Genomic DNA, 16,110 nt, shown 5'->3' with positions numbered 1-16,110 from the left:
ATTCTTAAGTATTGGGAGAAAAATAATTTTTTTCTTCAGTAGTTTTACTCTTTATGCTTGTATTATCACATAAAGTATCTTACCCTGGCCTAATATATTTACAGTACCTGATGTATGTTGCTTTCATACGTTTTATGTTCAAAAGTTTGATTTGGATTTAGATTTGTTTTGTAATTATGTTACAATTTTTATTTACATTTTTAAAATACCAGAATTTTCACGTAATTTTATATTTTGTCCATCTGATAGCATTATTTTTAAATATTAAAATTGATGTTATGATCAGTTATTAAGCCTTTTTAACTAATGTTTTTTTTTAATCGTATTAGTTGTGGACATTAATTTTCACACTAAAACGTTGGCGGCTTTTCTGGCGCACTGCAGCATCCGGACCACTAGGAGGAGCTGTAGCCATGAAAATATCACGTCAGGTGTCTACTTGTAGTTGCAGTTACTAAGCATGACAGGCTGCATGAACCGCCCCCCTGACTGCAGTCAGGTGTGTTTTGAACTAAACACGAAGGAGAAGAAAACCGTCTTGATGTCATGTCGCCACCAAAAGTGAAAAATGAAAAGTAAAGGAGTTTGAGGAAGAAAAAGGGAAAAACATCGGGTAAGGCACACATTTCTAACTTTGTGTCACTCTTTCTCTTCTTATCTTGCGGGCTTGGTGTGACGTGGACAAATGTTGTACAGTACATCTTGACGTCCTGCTGGGACAGGTGTATCCAGCCTGACAGGTGTTCCTCTTCCTTGTTTCTACTAAACTAACATATTTCGGCTTCGAGGTGCGATGCTCGTGTATCTAAATGTAAATAAAAAGTAATTTTGTTGCTATAATGTTAAGCATGAACAGACATTATACGCTGCGCCTTTAAGTTGGCTTGTTCTATTATCTATACTATGGCAAACCTGATCCACAAGATGCGTTGTTTCCTGTTACATACAGACTAATGGCAACAAATCAGACATGATAAAATCTTTTAACATTTGAAGGGTCTGTTTGAGTTTTTTTTATGTTTTTTTTTGATAGTTTATATTCCAAATAATAGATTATTGCAGATGATATTTACATTATGACATTAAACAAGTCAGTTTTTTTTAACTTCCTCGTTGAATATAAAGATGTTAATGTGGTGATGAATCTACACAGGAAAACCACTGACACGTTGCCACTTCAAAAGTCTATGAGGTTTTTCACTTCCTACAGGTTTTTCACTTTCTTTTCACAAATTCTCACTTGGATTAAGGTCTTCGCTTTAACTAGGCCATTCCAACATGTCAAAATGGTTTGGTATTTTTACTTTCCAATCAGCAAAATAAAACTCAGTTAGAGCTACAATTGCCATGACGTAAAAAAAAAAAATAATAATTAAAATTAAATATTTATGATAGGAAGTTTTTTTTGTTTTTTTTTAAACCACCATTTTATCTATATCTTGAGAATTTAAAATGAAGATAAAAAAAGGACAGATCTTATTTTGAAAATAGATTATTGCAGGTGAGGATGGTAATGTGTAGATTCATCTAATCTAATAATTAGATCTTAATTTAGATCTAATAAGAAAATCAGATCTAAAAGCATATTGATAGCTCCTATAATTAGCTCAGCATTCTTTGTGGGAATTCAGTGAAAATATTGTAGAGATAAACTAAAAAAACAACATGTATTTGTTACTATATCTAAATTTCAAAACATTGGTTGGTTCTCTTTCATTTTTAGCCAAAATTATTAAGGGCCATTTTGCCATCTTTGAACTATGAAGGTAACAGTCACTTGATTGTGCTGTTAGATGGCACTGGAAAATACATAATATTGCCCAAATGGGCAGTGTTATTAACTCCTTGAAATTGGGCCTCTGTCTCTTTCAAAACTCCTGACCTTTCTGAAACTCCGCTTTGAAGAAGCCGTCGCATCACTTCTGTATTAACCCTTTAACAACATTTTTACAGGCGTTGCACTGAGAAGTAGCTCCTATAATTAGCTCAGCAGATGCTAGTCTGAAGGAGCTGAGTAGAGGACTCGTGGGGAGAGCTGCTCTGTGATGGAGAAGCTTGAAAACTGCAGCTCTGAGGAGGAGTTTTGTACTCAAAGGCAAAGCTAGGTCCATTTAGGCGTCTTGCACAGCTGAATGGTTGCCACAGGAGATTTAAGGACTTCTCAAAGACTCTGTATTAAAAGAAACCCCTCACTAAGTTATTTCCTGTCTGTGTCTGCTTTTCTGAACCCCACTAGTTGCTACATGTGACATCATCTAAGACACACTGTGCTGCTGGAGGACAACCATGAGGCGGACCACACAGATCGACGTCAAGCGCGCCCTTGTTCTGACAGCCACCTTCAGCTTCCTCTGCTGCTGCTCTAAAGCCTGTCTGCTCCCCTTCCTCACCCTGTACTTCCGCCAGCTGGGTCTGTCTCCATCCATGACTGGCATCGTCATGGCCATCAAGCACTCCGTAACCCTGGTGTGGAGTCCAGCAGCCGGTCTTCTCTCCAAGCGCTACAACAAGAGACGGCTGGTGATAAACTGCTCGCTCGTGTTTTCTGCTGTGGTTCTGCTGCTGCTGCTTCTCCCGTCTGTAGGGAAGCTTGGCGCACAGAGCAGCACCTGTAACACCTCTGACCTGAGCTCTGGTTCAGGCCAAAGTCAGTTGAATGTTACCCCTAGTCAGACGTTGCCAACACATACAAATTTAGTCATTCCGACGTCGCCTGTCAGTGAGTGGAGACTTGGTCCTGTAACAACTCCGCCTAATAAGAATGATACAGAACACTCTGAAGTTCCTGTTTCACAAGGAAACTTATCTGAGGTGCCAATCATCAATCAGACAGTAGCGAGTGTTCAGCATTCCACCATCAGCTCCTTAGAGAATGCAGCAAGGAATAAGAGGTCTGCGATCACATCGGACCGCTTTGAGGACCAACAGAAGGGGAGTTCAGGATTTCTCGCGACCCTTAAGGAGATGGACATTCAGAACCAGCTCTTCTACTTGACGCTCATCATCGTGTTGGTGTGGGAGTTTGCGTCAGCTCCTCTCGAGTGGACAGCTGACGACGGGCTTTACGAGTATCTGGACTACGCAGATGCCTCAGACCGCCATGGCAGTGCCGATGTATGGGGTCTGCTCGGGGCGGTATGCGGGGTTGGGGGTGCCGGGCTTGTGGTCGCCCAGCTCAATTGTCACGTAGCAGCCACTCGCGCTTCCAGAAGCGCTGTGCATTTCTATTCCTATGCAGGCCTGGCAGCTCTAGCCCTGCCCGTAGGCGTCTACCTCCCTCTGTATCTGAACAGAAAGCGAGACCGGGCCAATGGGTTACTTAAGGGTGTGCAGCTGGTCCATGGCTCCCCCCACGCTCTACTGTGCGCCTTCACCATCGTCCTGGTCGGGGTGGTGAATTCGGCTGTGGAGAACTTCTTGCTTTGGCAGATGGAGGATCACGGGAGCACTGAGCTGCACATGGGACTGTCCCTCGCTCTTTCTTTGCTCTCACAGGCGGTCTTCCCCCTCCTGGCTGGCAGAGTATCCAAACTCCTAAGCCCAGGGAGGGTTCTCGTCATTGGGGCCGCTAGTCTCGGGTTGCAGTGCTTCTACTACTCCTTCCTCTGGGGACCCTGGGCGGCCTTGCCTGCACAAGTGCTGGGTACCTTGAGCAGCGGAGCTGTTTGGTGGGCTGTGAGGATCCAATGCGAGGACATCGCAACACCAGGGGCCGAAAGAAGCGTCAGGAGGGTCTACAGTTCCCTGTGCCTGCACCTTGGGAGTGGACTCGGGAGTTTTGCCGGCGGATTCGTGGCGCAGAGATTTGGGATGACATGGTTGTTCAGAGGGGTTGCCATAGGAATTATGGCGTGGTGTGTGTGTCTTCCTTTCCTGCAGTGGAAAGCCCCACGCCAGCGCAGGATTAACTACTCGCGCCTTTTGGCAGCTGATGCAAGCGAGGCCAGTGACTCCGAATCTGAGCCGGAGAGAGACTGGCTGGATAAGGCCATGGAGGATGACCGAGGCAATAACAACTATGAAAGGCGAATCAGACACCAAAACTGACAGAGGTCGCGTGGTAAGAGATCAGAATTAGCTCTGATCAGTAATAAGCTGGTTAAATCTACCTGACCCTAAAAATGTCCATCATTTTCAGTGTTTCACCAACAACACTTCCCTTAATTGCCTTTTTGAGTTTCTTCAAGTCTTTCAGGATATGCCTGTACCGTCTTTCTACATCTGTGGACTGAGACTTTTGCTCATTCTTCTTTGAATAAAGCCTCAAAGTCAGTCAGATTGGAAGAAAAGCATCTGTGAAAATCATATTTGAAGTCAAATTCACAGATTCTCAATTGGATTAAGGTCTTCACATTGACTGGGCCAATCTGACACATGAACATGCATTAGTTGTAGGGTTGTTACTGCTGAAAGTGGAAGGTCTTTTGCAAAAAAAAAAAAAATTCTTGGTACTGCCCCATCCCTGCGGAAGAAAATCATGATGTGTTCCAGTTCATGTGTATTGTGTCCAGTAAGGCATATTTTGACTTTAATAATTAGGGGCATGTGTTTTTGAGGTAGCAACTACTTCCTTTTAGAAATATGTGCAACACATATTTTCTTGACTTTCTTGACTATTTTATAGTCGTTACAAAAAATAAATTTGTTCAAATTTAGAATAGGAGATCAAATGTTGGTGGGCAACAGCCTAGAAAAGCCCAGTTGGTGCATTTATAATCAAACTTGTCCAAAATACACTATTAGAAGACATTTTACATCGACATTGGAATAGACATATTTCCCCATCAGATTTGCAACATTGCCTGACTTGTCACCCCTTATTACCACACGCCGGGTGACTATACTTGCTTTTCTCACCTGACAGGTTCCATTACCATGCAGAATTTTATCTGCATGGTATAATTTTAGCTAAACATTCCATCATCCTGCAGCACTTCAAGATTCTGAACGATTCTGCTATTCATCTCCGAGCCTTGTCAGAGTTTACATGTACATATTTGCAAAGGTAAGGGTTGGGTAGGGTTAGTCGTTTCTTTGAAAACAAAGCAGCAGGATTACAAGGACCAAAAATCCGACCTCAGTATGCAAGCTCAACAGCTTAGACCTCATGAGAGCAGAAACACAGCAGCCTCTTAGTGCAGAGTAAACTCAAAGCGTGTGCAGAGGGCCAGGCCAAACTGGACTGGCATCCAGTTACAACCCCACCCAATCAGGGCTCTTGATCTTCCTCCACCTCTCACTGCTGCAGCCATCTTTTCTGTCCCTCACACTTGACACTAAACTGTGAACACGTAGGATTAAATGGATGGAGATGCGCTCATTCTTTGACTGTGTGTATTTAACTTAAGCACTATTTAAATGACAGCTTCTGGGCATCTGTGGAGGACATTGCTGCCAAAGCTGTTTTTCAAAATGAGTTTGTGTAAGAGATACCTCAAGTCAGATGCTTTATTTTGATCTGTTAATGTTAACAGGCGTGAACTTGAAGCTTGTCAGCAAGTTTTGGGATCTCTGTGAAGTCTAACGTTCCACCTCTATCAATGCTGATCAATGTGCAAAGGTAGCTGTTGCGAAATGGAAATTGAGATTTTTGTTTATGCATTGATGTCAAATTAATGTTTTATGCTGTATTTACAGTCTAATAAATATATTTGAACATAAATACATTGTGACGAGAGATTTTTGAGGCAGAAAGCCCTTAAAATTCTTCATAGACCTTAAATGTTTTCACATCGTGTTCATTTCAGTCACAAGCTTCCTAGAGATTAAGATTGTGATATATTTTTAATTGAGTCAATACAACATAGTACAAATTATTAAGAGAAAGTAAAGTAATCCATGATGCTAATTCATCAAAAACATACCAGGAGTGTTGCTTTGATTCTTTAATCCATGTTTGAGAAATCCTTGAATCTCCCATGGCAACCATTCAGCAGTGCAAGACATCTGGTTGGACCTACCTCCGCCTCCTTGGAGCTGCAGTTTCCACATTTTGGAAACCTCTGCCTCACAGAGCACCCCCGCCCTGTGACTCCCCCTCTCAGCTCCTTCAGACTAGCCAGCAGCAATTAGCAACCACCTGGATGGTCTGCTTAGCTCATTATACAAGCTGCTTCTCACAGTGCAACACTGGTAAAATCATTAAAGGGCTAATGGTTTCAGAAAGAGCAAGAGTTTCTTAAAGAGACATAGGCTCAATTTCGAGGTCAGTAATTTACTGACAAAAGTTTTTTGTACAGGTTATATACTGTACAGTGTATATAACCTGTTTGTTCCACTGCATGCAGATTCATTTTTGCTTTGCTCCCCCTGGAGGACTGGTGATGCCATTTCCAGCATGCTGTTGAAAGCTGTATTCAGTCAGGTGATGATGTAAAACACAGAGTGGTACAAGAAGCAGATGGCTGGTCGTTTACAGTCCCTGGAAAGCCTGTAAAGGTGAGATGTGAAGCATTATGGATTGTGGGAAAACTTCCGACTTTGTACCAGTAGGTGGCGCCTCTGATAACAGATAATTTCCCTGAGAGGCTGAGCGCTGACTGGATTCATCATCTGCTTTCCGCTCCGCGCTCATTTTCTTCCAACACTGCATGGAGTCTGTTGATTTGTGTTTTATAACACTTCACCGACTTCACGCTTGAATCTACTCTGCAGCCTCGGGAAAAGACGCCATTTATTTTGCAAACATGGAAAAAGAAAGACGATCCTCTGAACAGTACGGAGCGCTGGACAAAACTGAGCACGGAGCGACGGAGAAACAAAGTGAGTTTATCTGACTGGAATCCTTTTTATTTATGCACATGTATTTTTATTTGTTTATTGTTTACATACTTAAATTAAGGGAGCAAGAGTTTTGAGTCACTTAATGTGCTACACTGTCTGAAAAACTTTATTGGCTTATTGAGTATTATTATTAATATAAAAGTAAATTCTGGAAAATAATTTTATCCTTATTGCAGAGAACATCTAAAGGTCGGGTTTTATTATTTTTTTAAAATTGCTAACATTTACCAATATTATCCATCATATAATAATTATATTTAACTGGCAGCTTTGATTCTAAACATTTAGGGTTTTAAGAGTTTTTTCCAATTCAGTTTTGTGCTGATTACAGGATTGGATCAATGGTACTTTACTCTCTTATGGCTTTTGCTCTGAAGTGTTGTCTTTACTTTATATGAATACTAACTAAAATGTTTAGGTAAGACTTTCTTACCAAAATGAAGTAGCAAATATCAGAAATGAACTATTATATTAAACATTACACGTGCCACTAATATCTTTTGTTTGGTTGTTTGTTTTTGTTTTGTTTTGTCATGCCAAAAATGAGGATTTCTAAAGAATATATAAATAAATAGAAGTTCCCCATGTATGTAAAATTGTAACATTGGCCACATTGTTGAAGGTAAAGTTTTTGAGTAAAAGGAGGGAAAGCACACAAGTTAAATTAAGCAATATGGTATCTAATGATTTGCTCGGCGTGTGTGTGTGTGCGCGCGCGCGTTTGTGTGTGTGTGTTATTCACAGCCTGTCAGTGTAATGGTTATGCCTTTTCACACAAGGTCATGTAATTAGAGGCCAATCTGAGCTCTGAAAGATGGATGACTCATCGCAGCCGGTGAGGAGTAGGAGGCTGCAGGAAGGGGCGGTGCTGTTCTTCAGTGATATTTAGAAAAAAATACATTTACTTTATCTATGTTTTTTTTTTTTTTTTTACTTTTTTTTTCTACAAGAAAAGTACACAAAAACAAAAGCCCACCAAAAGTTGAGAGAAACGGATTCGAACGCAGGGCATTCTGGGTAAAAACAACCAAAAAGAAACGCGCGAGTCTACCGCTCGCGGGAGGAAAGGCTCGTGGTGTTTTTTGCCAAAGACAAAAAAGAAATCTTACAGCCACTAAAATCTGACGCCACTCCGTTTTTGTTTAGATTTTTTGAAGAAGGATGTTGCGCTAAGCGTCTTCTTCTTCTGAGCTTTCCGTGTCGTTTCCTTCAGTGGTTCTTGGTGCAGCGCCCTCCAAAGGCGTTTTGACAGTGCGAAAGTGAAACGCACCAGCTGAAAATGTAACATTTTCCGATTTCGAACCGGTGCAAGTACCCTTAGTATTAGGGCTGTTGTAAACGAATATTTTAGTAATCGAGTAATCTATCGATTATTCTTACGATTAATCGAGTAATCGGATAAAAAAAATTATAAAATGAAATACTGGTAAATCTGGCATAATACCGGTGTTACTATCAGATATCAATATCAGTCCAATTGTTCACATTTGAGCATCCCTAACAGTTGCTTTTTTGTAGTTTAGAAAACTAACCTGTAACAATAATAGCTCACTTTCTAAGTTAACCAGAAGAAAAGTTATAGAAAAATCTGAAATTATATTGAATTTAATAACAAAGAGGCAGGCTCACAAATATGCTTATAAAAAATGTCTACAATCCAGCTTTTAGTTTATGTATTCATCTTCAGTGAGTTTAATAGATTAATTAAACTCACCTTGCCACCTAACCTGTCACGCTTTGGGTTTGAAAATACGGGAAATGCCGCCTGGAGTGGGAGGAGAGGGCGAATGAACAAACGTAAGATGGGGTGGAGGGGAGGAAATAGACCAGCGGACTGACGAACCGTTAGACCGGGAGACGAACACGGGGGGAAGCAATACGGGATATTTACGACACCTTCACTGGTCACACTCAGAAACTCATCTACCAGCCATGTACGATGCGCTCCGCCACTCGTTTCTTCAGACCGGGATATGAAATTTATTGTGCGGTTCGTCGGTAAAGCTACATTTACACGGTAAGCATCAGCTACTCAGCCGCCCGCCCTGTTCAGTCTATCCGCTCACCTCAGCGCTCTTCCCGCCGTTCGCTTTCAACCAGCAGCCCCGGAGGAGAAATGCTGCCGTACTCCAGGCATTCCCCCAGTCATTTTAAGGATGCTTATTGGTTCCCCAAAAACGATAAAAAGTCGGGCATTATCATCAATCCATAAAATCTCCACGGGCCAATCTTGAAGATTGGACTTTATGCCGCTGAGACTTAGCTTTTGTCAACAACTCAGAGGCGGAAGTGAGAGCTCCGCGCAACGCAAATGAAGTCCCGGCCGGAACACGGTGCGCTAACTAATAAAACATAAATTAACGAAGCTTCGAGGCAGGTAAATTTTCCTCGAGGAATTTTAGTAATCGAGGTACTCGAATCATTCGAGGAATCGTTTCAGCCCTACTTAGTATCAATAGACTTTTGGACTCAGCACAGCATCAGTAATAAGAACTGTTTAGCACTTGTGAGAAATATTTCCTGAAAATTTATACTCATTATTAGAACAAACAGATGACATTTAGAGATTGTTTTTTGGTTGGTTTAAAGTTTTTGTCCTAATTGTTTTGTAAGCCACACCCACTTAAGGAAATCATGACACTACTGAAGAAATCGCATCCAGACACTGTCATGGTTATATTTATGAAGTTTTGTATCTAAAAAGGCACATTTATAACTGAAAAACGAAACTGTACGTTTTATTCATTCTCTTGTTGCAGCTGAGGGGTTTGAGCAACCAACACACAGAATAGCACTAGCATAAAATGATGTAATCTGAGAGAAATGCAGTCCGACCTGATTATTTCCAGCCCTCGAGACACTAACACTTTTCTCAAAGTTTAAAACTCCTCATCTTTTGATTTTTCTTCTTGTTGATTAATTTCGTGTTGTGTTTTATTCCTGCCTTTCAGCGGAAAATGTCATCTCGATGGCCGACTCTACGGTCACAGTGGAGGACATCGAAGGGGAGCTGTTCAAGATTGAGCGGATACGTGAGATCCTCGTACGAAGAGAATCAGAGCTAAGATACATGTAAAATGTTTTCGTTTTATCTAAACCCCCCCCCCAAAAAAGCATTGAAATTTGTGCCAACATGACAAAATATGAAAATGTTTTGCATTCATCTCCCTCATCAATAAACATGAAATGACTTTATTTTTCATTCAGCATGTTTTTTTAGTGACTTACTGCGTGAACAAACTTATTCACATGTGACTAAGTTTGTTCACAATTTGTCCCTAATTGTGAAATTGAGTTTTTTCAACATTAGCAAAAATATCGACAAAGTTTTGTGCACATTTGTAGTGGAAACTCAGTTACAGACAAATAATTTAAGTAAAAATTGCCCTTGCTCTCAATATTAATCTGAAAGAATACGTTGAGCTGTTCAGCTCATTTTGAGAGAAATGGAGGCAAAATCTGCTTTAACTTGACCCCTGTTAAAGATATTGGCTTGACGGAGAAAACATGTCTCTGGCATCATTTCATGATCTAGTTATTATTCCTTTGCTGCCTCAAACACAGCAAAACCTTGTGTTTAAAATCCTCTGATTACCCCAGGATGGTCTTTGCTGTCCTTCGGGAAGAAGTCATGAAGTGCCACAAGCAGCCATGTGCACGACAGCAAAATAGACCACAGGCATTATTAAAACTGTAGCAAGCTGCCAGAACCCTCTCACTGTTTTTAATTATTTTGCTCGTTTTCTGCAGAGACCTCATTATTTTTGACACTTTGCAACAGGGAGAGGGGGTTGGAGGCGGCTAATGATGAGGAAACATGTTGGAGTCGGTGTAATGGAGGCACAGTGTGATTGAGACAAACTGACAATGCACCTCTCTTTGTTTTTTCCTCTATGATTTTGGTTTTAGCAGGAACATTTCTGTGCTATGTAACTCACATGGTGACGTGTTTGTGTAAAACAGTTGGTTGTCAGGGAAAAATCTTTTTACTTTGCTTACCAAAGTCTCAAAATTGTTCCGTCTTGTTGTTTCCTACAGTCAAATTGATATCGATGTTGATAGAAGGAGCGTTACTACCCTGTTTAAAAGCAATTTTAAACAGTTTACAATTGCTTACCTAATAGGAAAATTTGGAGGTTTGGTAATATTCATCCGTCCATCTTCTATTCCTGCTTAAAAAATTTATCGCAATTTTTAGTTGTATTTGTTGCAACTAGGGGTGGGTATTTATTGTATTGTTTATCATTTATCGTCAAAAATTTCTTGTCATGATAAGAATTTTGATTTATAATTGTTACAAAAAATTTCAGCTAATGCTAAAAAAATTTACTAAAATGTTATTTTTGCTATGTTCTCCTCTGTATTCCACAAGCCCATCCATAAATATTAGTCAGTTCAAAAATATGATTAAATCTACATGTGTAGCTTAGGGATATAAATCACACTTCTTTAAGTATGTGACGTCCTGAAGGAGCTTATATCAAAATACAAACGTTTTTCAGGAGCAGCATTCACGTTTGACTGTGGTGCCATGCAATTACATAAAAAATAAGTAATACAAGTTTTTTATTATCCTACACATCATAATAAAAGTCTAAGTCCATATTGCCCACTCCAAACTGCTAGCTTGACAAAAGTGAATAAAAAGTATATAAAAATACTGCAGTTGTTTTGACACTAAAACAATCTTGGAATAAAGTCTGACCGGTGGCGTTATTTTATGTAAGCAGCATTAATCAAACTCAGCTTGTGTGTCTTGAAGTAGAGGTTAGCGTTAGCCTGTGGTATCTTCTGAGCTGTTAGCAAAAATACTTTGACGCTATGCAGCGTTTAGCTTTACGTAGACGATGTTCCACCAGGGCAGGGTTCATTTTAGAACATTATAGTCAGTGTCTTACAAAAACGAAAGGCGGTCTAAAACTAAAAAGAACATATTGATAAAAGAAGCACTTCACTACAGCAGCTAGCTTCTGTAGCTTAGCTGTAATGCTAGCTTAGCTGTAATGCTAAGCTACGTATAGTTCTAAATCACATGTTGAAAACAGAATTTAACCAACAGCAGAAAAATATAGCAAGTAATACAGTAGTAGTAAACACTTTTCTGCTCATGTCTAACATGGTTATCTTTTAATTTTTTGTTTTTGGCTCAGGATGGATGACATTCAGCTCTGTAAAGAAATTACAAGGCTGAAACAGGAGCTGCAGAAAATTGTCACAACTCCAGGTAAATTGAAAAATATGTTGTCTTTTTTAAAATCTCTTTCTTTGTGGAGTAATGTCACACATTCTCGCCAACCCACTCACATCTTTTTCACAAAAGGCTTCCAGCTAATAGAGTTTTTGATTTTCTAATCTCTTACGAATTTCTATGTCGCTGTAAGCAAAGTGAGTACACGCTTTCCAAATGTGGACTCACACACATTTGGAAAGTGTGTGAGTGCTTAAGCGCGTTCCACACACAGGATTGTTTTGAATTCGAGTCAAATTTATTTTTTTCATTTCAATTGAGTTCAGATTTTCTTACGTTTTGTGCCTCAAATGTTTCAGACCACTAAAGAAATTCCTTAGGTTTCGAGTTAGGCCTTTAGATAGCTCTAAAAGTATTGTTTTTTTAATGAAAAAATCTCTGCTATTTCAACATGATCTACATCACTAATCGATGGAGCCTTTTGTGATCCGTCTAACCAGATGATATTAGTAAGATTTTGAAACAGGGACGGTAAACTATTTCAAACGGTAGTGGAAAATATATAAATAAAACAAATTTATTTTTATTTACAAGCTAATCCCAAATCATCTGCAGTTTTCATTTGAATACCTGGGACTGTGTGGGATGATGAAGCCCGTCTTGTGACTGTTAAACAGACAAAGACAGGTCCACAGAAGACGGAGAGAAGGAAGAGGAACTGCTGAAGCAGATAAACAAGCTGGTGGAGACCAGAGACTTCCTGGTGGACGACGTGGAGTTTGAACGGCTCAGGTGAGGCTAACGAACCAACAGCACTTTGAGCTTACAGACAGGAAAAGCTCCAGTATGAAAGCAGAAGATCACAGTTGACAGAGGAAGATGTTTAATTTAGATAGGTGATTTCACTAACGTTAAGTTTTTAGTATCTTGGCTCATTTTGGATCACTCTCGTGGTGACAGAATCTATCAGAAAATGTAGTGAAATGTTTGATATAAACTACTTTTTCACGGTGTAAAATACCTACTTTACCTTTGTTTTCCCTCTCTTTAAAGCTATTCTTTTGTATTGTGTTCATTCACTTCATTCCTTATTAGCCGGATCCTCTAACTTCTCTTGCTAAAGTATTTTATGACCTACATCGTAAAAATGATAGGTCGAAATCTTAATTTTTCCAAAAGAAGGTGAGATTTATTACTATTATTATTATTATTATTATTTGGTGCTGTGATAAATTTATATTTTGCAGAGTTGATCTATTATGTATCACTTTGTATTAAATAAACATAGTATCTGAGCAAACAAAATTCAAAAACAAAACGGCTCAAAGAGAGGAAACTCTGAGCGAGGGAAAACATGTTGACGTCGAATAAAAGTGGCCCGAGAACGAAACCTTGAGGAACCCCACCAGTGAGTTTCAAATTCAAATTCAAAAATACTTAAAAACAAACAAACAAACAAAAAGTATTTTTGAACATGACTTTGAAATTGAATTTGAATTGAATTTGAAATTCACATGTGGGGTTCCTCAAGGTTTCATTCTTGTGCCTTTTTTATTCAACGTCAACATGTTTCCCCAGCTCAAATTTCTTCTACTATGCTGACGACACACAATCTTACATGTCTAACAAGATAATAATGATTGGACTTAAGGCTCTTTGATGGGGAAGAGCTGTTCAAATGATCCATTTTTGTTTAAGAACGAGCCATTTTATCCCTAACTTAGTTTTATATTAATTGTTCTTGAGGGCCGAATTTCATGTAAAAAGGCTAAATCGTCTGCATTAAGTAAAAATCTGCAATATGGTCTTGCAAAAAGAGTATAATTTTTTTCATAAAATCTAACATTTCAGAATACAAATGTCAAACAGTGCACTTTTGTGTTGTGTAAGTTTTGACCCTTTGTTTGCTATTTGTTTATTTAGAGGGGTTAAATTAGCTGTCAGCCCTGATAAGATTTCACCTGGTGTAAATAAATAAGTTTGAGTGACATTTCAATTTTCTCAAACTGGAGTGTCAGCTGGGACGCTTTATAGGCTGCGTGGTGAGTATTTACAGCAGATATAAAAATGCAAAATGAGAAAAGAGCTGTCCTGATTCAGCATTCACGGAACTGATTTGCCGGTCTTAGTTTACCGGTGCATGAAATAAAGCATTAAAACCATGTCGTAGAACAGTGAGGTCCATATTGTCTTCTTCAGGGAAAGAGAGGAAGACAAGGAGATGGCAGCTTTCCTGGAGTCCAAATTTCCCAATTCTTTGGCCAAAAAAGGTGAGTTAAACAAGTCACCAAATACCACTGCTATGTGAAGATGTGAATTTTACAACGTGACTTAACAGGATCCATTAATACACTGAAAAAGTTGCATTTGATCAACAAGAAAATAAACATTTTGACATAAAAACTTTTAATACATTGTTTTCCCACTCATTGCGTCTTTCTCTGATATCATGCAGCTCTACAGGAAGTTACATCCTATGAATATAGAAGTTCAGATTTCGTGGGTAATAACTATTTTCCGTTCTTTTGCCTCGTTCAGGTGCTCCGCGAGATCGAAGGGTTGCATCACAGTCCCAGCGGACATCCAGTCCGTTTCTCACGAAAGCCGGACTGACGCTGCTGAAAGACTGCTGTGGCTTCACCTGCTCCGTCATGTGAAGGAGTAAAAAGCTGCGCGTGTGTGTGTGTGTGTGTGTCTGCGTGCGTGTGTGTGTGTCTGTGTGCGTGCGTGTGTGAACACAAATGGGACTCCTCAGTGTTTTTACGTATCCATTCTGTGGGTTTCCTTTAATGACAAATGATTCTTTAAGTGTTCAATCCACTTGAGCGTTTACTGCATCACTGCCACATTGGAGTTTCATGGACAGAAAAACAAAACGTCGAACATGATTGTGACATGTGGCTTTTGAATGTTTGTACACATAAAATGTGAAAAGTGCGGTGTGCGTTTGTTTTCAGCAACTTTTTCCTGCAATTGGAGTTGACAAACTAACACAAGTTCAGTCAAATTGGATGGAAATTTGACCAGATTTCAGAAAGTGTTCACAATTGGGCAGTAGCCCAGGGTGCCATCTTTGGGAGGAGAATTGAGGGGCGTCAAAGATTTTATTTTGTTTTTTAAATCAATGTGTATTTTGCAAACATTTTACTTTATATAAAACTCTTAGATCCACATCAGGTGTATTGTATTAATATTTTGGGGGGATTTTTAGGAAAATCAACAACACTCAATTATTTGAAAAGTCAAGTTTAATTGTGTAGCACATTTCAGCAACCAGTTGTGAAACAAGCACTACGCTGACAAAATGTACCAATTAATGTTACATTGTTACATTTTGTCAAATGCCATCATCAAAATCATCAAGCAAATACACACAAAATATGTTATTATGAATCAATGGCAGCTGTGGGTTACACTTGCCAATCTACATGTTGCTCTCATCTGACCAGAGCGTTGGCTTCTAATCACCTAAATAACTAAGAACAAACTGTCTGTAGCATAAAATTAAATAAATTCAGTGGTTTAACCTCACACGATGTGAAAAAGTTGAAGGGTTTGTTTTTTAATACCTTTGAAAATTTCTGTATATATGGTCTGCAGTTGGTTTCTATAAATTGCTTCCTTCACACAATCTCGTTAGCATAAGTGATGCTGATTGGCTTCATTACTAATCATCTCTCTTTCCAGTTAAAGTGATTGGATTTGTTTATGGCTGTTCTGGCGGTTTAATTATCCAATCTGTGATGTATCAGATGGAGTAAGTGTAGATCCCTTGAGAGAGGAAAACATTCTTGCCAATCTTAATTTCTGTCGAGTGAATATCAAATTATAAGAATCAATTCTGTAGCTGTTTATAATTTAATTTATTTGTGTAAATGTACCCTAGTCTTTGTTTTTACAAAGATCAAGAGATGGTTTAAATTAAATTCAAGCACGTTGATGAACCCAAAATTAACATCTGCGCATCGTTTTTACAACATAGGGGGGTTTTCAGAGTGCAGCACAGAGTCCGTTTGTTGCCCTACGATTGATTTATTGTGGTCACGGATCCTGTTCTTGTTGCCAACAACACAAACAACAAAAATACCTGGATGGAAAGATTGGAATCACAACATGTCTCCTCTACTAACCCTAAAACA

The 16,110-nt window shown here is 39.3% G+C and overlaps 2 protein-coding genes across 2 annotated transcripts; both read left to right on the top strand.

Annotated features, from left to right (window-relative positions):
- The first annotated feature begins 479 nt into the window (after positions 1–479).
- mfsd6l (major facilitator superfamily domain containing 6-like) lies at positions 480–5,662 on the top strand. The gene is made up of 2 exons (XM_015005231.2): positions 480–613; positions 2,237–5,662. Exon 2 carries the CDS (start codon positions 2,287–2,289, stop codon positions 4,045–4,047), a length of 1,761 nt encoding a protein of 586 aa, XP_014860717.2. The 5' UTR covers positions 480–613; positions 2,237–2,286; the 3' UTR covers positions 4,048–5,662.
- On the top strand, positions 524–15,602 carry LOC106928756 (bMERB domain-containing protein 1). The gene is made up of 8 exons (XM_015005232.2): positions 524–613; positions 6,288–6,438; positions 6,655–6,762; positions 9,735–9,855; positions 11,934–12,007; positions 12,649–12,763; positions 14,171–14,241; positions 14,510–15,602. Exons 3-8 carry the CDS (start codon positions 6,687–6,689, stop codon positions 14,626–14,628), a joined length of 576 nt encoding a protein of 191 aa, XP_014860718.1. The 5' UTR covers positions 524–613; positions 6,288–6,438; positions 6,655–6,686; the 3' UTR covers positions 14,629–15,602.
- The last annotated feature ends 508 nt before the right edge of the window (positions 15,603–16,110 follow it).

This window comes from Poecilia mexicana, unplaced genomic scaffold, assembly GCF_051168715.1.
Source record: "Poecilia mexicana isolate PSO_F unplaced genomic scaffold, ASM5116871v1 scaffold_8, whole genome shotgun sequence".
NCBI classification, from domain to species: domain Eukaryota; kingdom Metazoa; phylum Chordata; class Actinopteri; order Cyprinodontiformes; family Poeciliidae; genus Poecilia; species Poecilia mexicana.
The sequence above is the reverse complement of the archived record's forward strand: the minus strand, read 5'-3'. Positions and strand labels throughout refer to the sequence as shown.